This window comes from Neodiprion pinetum, chromosome 3 (assembly GCF_021155775.2).
Source record: "Neodiprion pinetum isolate iyNeoPine1 chromosome 3, iyNeoPine1.2, whole genome shotgun sequence".
Lineage (NCBI taxonomy): Eukaryota > Metazoa > Arthropoda > Insecta > Hymenoptera > Diprionidae > Neodiprion > Neodiprion pinetum.
Window position 1 is genome coordinate 35,978,263 of NC_060234.1, and position 6,197 is coordinate 35,984,459.

The 6,197-nt window shown below is 37.4% G+C and overlaps 1 protein-coding gene across 1 annotated transcript; it reads left to right on the forward strand.

Annotated features, from left to right (window-relative positions):
• The first annotated feature begins 4,587 nt into the window (after nt 1-4,587).
• Nucleotides 4,588-6,127, forward strand: LOC124214773 (coiled-coil domain-containing protein 42 homolog). The gene is made up of 4 exons (XM_046617403.2): nt 4,588-4,812; nt 4,952-5,240; nt 5,338-5,577; nt 5,673-6,127. Exons 1-4 carry the CDS (start codon nt 4,697-4,699, stop codon nt 6,021-6,023), a joined length of 996 nt encoding a protein of 331 aa, XP_046473359.1. The 5' UTR covers nt 4,588-4,696; the 3' UTR covers nt 6,024-6,127.
• The last annotated feature ends 70 nt before the right edge of the window (nt 6,128-6,197 follow it).

The following is a 6,197-nucleotide window of genomic DNA, read 5'->3' on the forward strand; positions in this document are numbered from 1 at the left end:
TAGGCTTTTTGAGTTCTTCGGTAGTGAAGTTATCAAGAAAATGATTTATTTTACTGACGGTGCTAGTGCACAATATAAAAATAAAAGTAACTTCATTAATTTGACTCATCATTTTGACGACTTTAATGTCGAAGCTGAATGGCATTTCTTTGCAACGTCACATGGAAAAAGTCCGTGTGATGGCATTGGTGGAACTGTGAAAAGATTTGCTGCACGTGCAAGCCTACAGCGGCCCAATGAAAATCATATTTTGACTCCAAGGCAATTATTCGAATGGAGTGTGAGTGCATTGAAAAATATCACATTTGACTTCTGCAGCAACAGCGCACATGAAGAAGATGAAAAATTATTGAAGCCGCGATTGAACCAAGCAATAACGGTCGAAGGCAATCGACGATTCCATTCATTTTTACCTCTGTCAATAAAAACTGTAGAATGTAGGGTTTACTCTTCCTCTGATGAGTCATTCACCCGTAAATCTATGCGCTAAGATAGCCGTGTAAGTTATGACGAAAACTTTTGCTCACATTTCTAAGTTTAATGCTCAGTTTGATCAAAGATTAATAGATTGTATCCATAGAATAAGCGATTTATTTGTATAAAATATATAATTGTAAGTGCGTTCATTTCGCAGCTTCCACATATCTTCGGGGGTGATTATAAGTACTAAAATAAGTAGCAAGTTATGTAAATATTATCATTTGTGTGCACTCTCATGGTGTGTAACCGTTATTTTGAATCTCTGTAATAAAAAAACGGTGAAAACACATTCTTGAAACTTCACTTATCGCTTTGAGCAGGCCTTATGAAGGTACAGTATTTTTTTCAGATTCTTCAATCATGTCCTACATCGTGAAAATGACTCTAAAATAACGCTGCGACGCCACCGCGGGGCAGCGGTGGACGGTAACCGAAGAAAAACACCTCTCTGGAATTAATTCACAGGTTGTAGTACAGTTCAAGGAACATGTCAGAATTTAAAAAAAATTTTTTGTTCATCTCAGTCGCTGTTTTAAAAATCTTTGAAAAATTAATTGTTAAATAAACAATTGATAACAACTTTTTTTTACCATTTCGTATTTTTTTTAAATTCTATGGAGCTTTCCGCGTAATTTGAAAAAAAAAAAAAATATCGTACCTAATTTTTTGCCGAAGTTATGAATTCTTGAAAAAAATGGGAGTCTAATTTGTTACTGTTAATAAAAAATCGAATTTTGCATTATGAGATTCGCGCTTTGGCACAAAAATCTAACTCCCCCTACACAATCCACATGCCAAATTAAAAAAATATCTGAGAGATGACTGATCCGGTTGACGCGGAATAGCCCATATACATACCTTGACAGCCCTGGATGCTGCTAATCATGCTGCTAATCATTAGATTGACGCCAGTGCAAGAATGCCATCAGAGAGCAGAGATCACGTGAGAGATTATGATCCAGTTGGCGCCATTTTTCAAGACGCAATCAAACTTATTGTAACTAAAACTGTACAGGATTGGCACGATTAAAGGAATGAGAGCTCTGATGGCTCCGAAATGAGCTTCTTTACATAGAAATTTTACGTGCCTGTGATCAACATAGCCTTTGTTTCTCGTATCATTTGCGTCGTTAGTCATTTGCACGTGAAATTTGCCTCGTGTTATTTTTCGTTATGTTTTACCGGGCACGAGTGGGCGCGGTGGTACTTCTAGTACTCTGCACTTACCGACCCGTCTTATAAGATCCCAATGTAATATCGCGTCGACATAGAATACTGAAATTTCACCTCTTTTTACACCTAACAATAAGTCCATTAGTTTTCCCACAGCTTTATTCAATACGTCTTTCTCGAGAACTAATTCAGACAATGCAATGTAAATTCGAATGAAAATAAATTCACTGCTCCATCATCAGCTGTAAATGTCCCGATTGGAAAATATAGACGCTTATATGACACATAGCTCGATAAGATACGCTTATTGCGTTCCTCGATAACTGTGATAATTATCAACTAAAATTTTGAGACGACGTCTTATTGTTAGATGTAAAATTTCACGTGCATTCGATGACAATAAAGTACCATTTAACATGTAATAGGAGAGTATATCAATACTAAATAATACAGCAATTATTTTGTTCAAAAATTGTTTTATTTCTATAGAAAGTTCAACAACCGTAATTTGATCGGTGATAAATGAATGGCAACCATGCACTTGGGTATAAAAATAGTTTTAAATTTACTTTTAATTCAGTCAACTAACGCAGTGCTGATGCATGGAATCTCTGGATGAAAGGGGTTGAACTCCTCCGATGCAAATCCTACTACTAGACAATCGGTTTGCTCGTGTTCCCTGATGTAGTTGATTATATCTTCAAGAGTCTTGCTGAGGGGCATTCGATTGACCGCAGCCTCGCGACGAAGCTGCCAGTTAATCTGAAGCTGAAAGTACCGGCCGTTCATGCGAGCAATCACCTTGTTTCTTCTTCTTCGTCTTCTCCTTTTATTGGTTTTTTCTTTCCTAGTCATCATTTTCGACTAGGAATAAATATGCGAGCCGAGACTTCCGAAAATGCGTGAATCAAACGTTATTAAAAAATCACAATCCTCGACTGCCTATCGTGATGTATTATAGAAACGAAAAATGATCCTATAAACGCTCTGTTCGTTACTGATCGTGAAATTGTTCCAGGCTGTTGCGCTGACTGAATTGGACTGAATTAAGCGCTGCAATACGCCTCTTGGATATCATGGCGAAACGACGGCAACGCTATCTGTCGGTTAACGGCGGCAACTCGAGGACGTTGTTTTAAATTATTGTTTTATTCAGTGCAATATGAAATTAAAAGTGATATTATGAGCCACACTATCGTCAAATGTGGATTTCAGAATATCCATGCAGAATTCTTTCGCGGAAAATCTGTGTCGAAAGGTAAGTAAATGCACGAAACATATGAGATATTCTTTCAAATTCATTGTAATTTTTACTACGTACTTAATTTTAAGATTATCGTATTACTAACAATACGATGATCAATTAATTAAAAATTTATAGGGTATAAACTATTCCAAAGCCATCATGTTCAGTAGGTCGTCGAAATTGATGATGAAGCTAGTGGACAACGAATCGTCCGTAGGAAAGTAATACCACGGACGAGAGTACATAATCCGCCGTACGAAGTGAAATTAGAGGTATGTATTAATTATGAGATAAATGAATAGTTCAATAATAATGTAAAAAAATATATTTTCAGGAACTTTGCGTCTATACATGCAAAACAGAAATGGAAAATGGAGATGTATCTCCTTATCAAAAAAATATAAATAATAAAGGAATAAGTATATTGGTTATTGAAATTAGATTTAGAAAACTACATTTTTTATTTCGGTTTATAACAACATTAATAAATGACAGATTTTCTTATCAGAAGTCGCTCGTGTCTAGCTATGACCGATTTTGGTATGACTTTTTTTTTGGATACAGGCGGAAAAATTGTTGGAATATACGCTGGGCTGTTTTCGATGTTGGACTGTTTATCACCAATAAAATGAGCACTGCAGATCCGAGTGTTCTTATTCGGCTGCCATGGCTTGTTATCTGGTGTACTATAAAAATAAAACATTACAGAAAATCTGACGTTTGCATATTTTCAATACGTTGATTCCTTGTATCAAATTGTTATAATATTACTTACATTCTTCTGACAGCTTTTATCCACTCATTTCTCGTGCTAATTTCCCAATTTCGTCTCGGAAACGAATAAAAAGTAAACTCTGGATTTTTCGATTGAGTATTTTTGCAATCCACAACACAACAGTACCTCGTACCACACATTTTTTGTTTATTTCGGAGAGCACTTTTTAATTGAATTAATACGTAAACCGCACAGCTGACCGCACTCGCACGTCCACGTGTTGTCTGAATCTGCATTAACCCCGCTACCGGATTCTAGATACGATTATATTTGTAGAAGTATAGCTTCTATGCGACTGTAGCTCACACCATACTATAAACGAGCTTTATCATTGTTATCTCGGTTTTTTTTCACAGGATATAGAAGCGTACATTATCGTCATCGATGAATCATGATTCACCTAGCGATAATATCAGACAGTGAGAAAGTTAGACGTCTGGCGAAACTCGAGAGTAATTACGTTCTACAACGTAATATATGTATACAACAATAAGTATGTATAATTACGGTTTGCACAAGACTTACACCGTCAAGAAACTCTGTACGGTCTCGCGTCGTACAGAGCAAAAGTATAATATAAAAAATCCGTATGGTTTTTCCAAAAACTTAAAATTGTCAAGTATTTTCGACGTATCTGGTTTTTGAAATACATCGATTTACTTCTTGTCAGTTAAGAATGTATTCCCTTTACTATCGGAATATATTCATGATGATAAGACTTTTTTCTGTATTCAGACTGATTCAAAGAATGGGTGTCCCGCCAAACTTGTGTAACAAAAATACCCAGCTGCTCCTGAAATATGTTTTTTATTATACACAGATGGCGCTAGAGCCGCGAAGGCGCGAGCTTGCCTCGTTTAAATAGTTTGATCGATAAACACGCTATGCAGCAGTGTCAAAGAAGGTATTTTTACCGTGACACGTGCCCTTTACAGTGTTTGGTTACTGAATTTATTTATGATTTTGATCGTATTTATCCTCTACTCTCATAAGAAATACCTGCTGTATACATCTGGTAAAATATGGCGCCACATGTGAAAAATTCAAAGAATCTCATTCATCGTGCGCAAATCACTACCGACCCGCAGAAAGCTATAGCGGAATATTTCATATCCAAAGCAGAAGGCAGGAATATAAAGTGAAGTATTTGGTATTTTACATCACATAAAAATTGGTCTAAATACTAATTTGATCGAATTACTCACCGTCATCCTGACAATAACGATGTTTGCCGAAGTCTTGAATAACGAGAGTATATTTTGGCTTGAAAATTTCAGAAAATTGTCAGAATGGGACGTTGCTCGAATAAGTCCGGCAGCCGAATTGGTGAAGGCACGTCGCGAATTAGACCTAGCCGAGAATCAACTAACAGAGAAACAGCAGGAGCAGATTGAGAAAAGAAAAGAAATGGATAAGCACTGGGCAGAATTGAGGCGAAAGGAGCTTATTTTTCGTCAGTCGTTTCAAAAGTTTAATAAATTTGCCAAGGAAAATCAAGAAAAACGAGAAAGGGCCGAACACAAAATTGCCGAGGAGCTTTTACTGCAAAACAAACGACGAGAAGAGGTAAAAGTATAAATAATCGCAACAACAGGATGTACTCCCTGTTTTCCATCACTTGTACAATTACTATCGAAAATATTAACACCAGTAACAAATTTAGATAAGGGAGATGGAAGCGAAGTTGAACGACATGAAAGAAATAAAAAAAAGCATGGAGAAACACGTGGCAGATTACGGTATGTATCAAGAATATTTGGAGAGAGTGATCTCTGAGACAGGGCAATTTCAATCTATATCCGAAATTCTGACGCGATACGAATGCTTAACCGAGGCTAGAAAAGAACTTTCCGAACGACAGGATGAAAATCTTCAAGCACTGGAGGACGCAAGCACAGAAATGGTACTGAAATCTCCCAGGATTGTATAACAGCCTTACAGTATTTGTTGAATCGAAAAACCGATTTAGCTACCTATTTTCTATTCTACTTTCTACAGGTTCGTCTGACGGACGACAAGGCTCAAAAGTTAATAAATTTGAACAACAGATTGGCGGATCTACAGGGCAGATACGACAAAGCGAAAGTGAACGCTTTGCGTTGGGAAACTGCGGTACAGAGAATCAAGGAAACGACTGCAGCGAAGCATCTCGAATTGACTCAAGTTCGAGCGTGTTGCTGGAATGTTTATCAGCAGATTTGCAGGCGCAAGGGGATTCCCGTAGAAGTGGATCGCGATGACGTTGAACGCCAATTGGTGCACATCAAACGAACTATTCTGGAACTGAAACGGATCGTTCGCGTAGCTCGAAGGAAGGCACAAACAGAAGCAAAGTCAAAGGATGCTTGAGCTTAAACTCGCAAGTTATAGGGTAGCATCCCGCTACGCTTCAAACTACGCGATGGAAAGCTTAATGAGGCTTAAAAATTTTCCCTTTTGCTTTGACCTTAAGGGGGGGGGGGGGGGGGGGGCAACTCGGACAGTCTAAAATCATTCCTGTTTGTTGTTGTTTTTTTTTTTTTT

What these genes read in the sequence shown, in the direction of transcription:
- LOC124214773 (XM_046617403.2), top strand. Translation starts at nt 4,697, where the DNA reads ATGGCGCCACATGTGAAAAATTCAAAGAATCTCATTCATCGTGCGCAA. An exon ending in GCAGAAGGCAGGAATATAAA is followed by an intron (nt 4,813 to 4,951) that starts GTGAAGTATTTG and finishes TGAAAATTTCAG; the next exon opens with AAAATTGTCAGAATGGGACG. An exon ending in AGGACGCAAGCACAGAAATG is followed by an intron (nt 5,578 to 5,672) that starts GTACTGAAATCT and finishes TACTTTCTACAG; the next exon opens with GTTCGTCTGACGGACGACAA.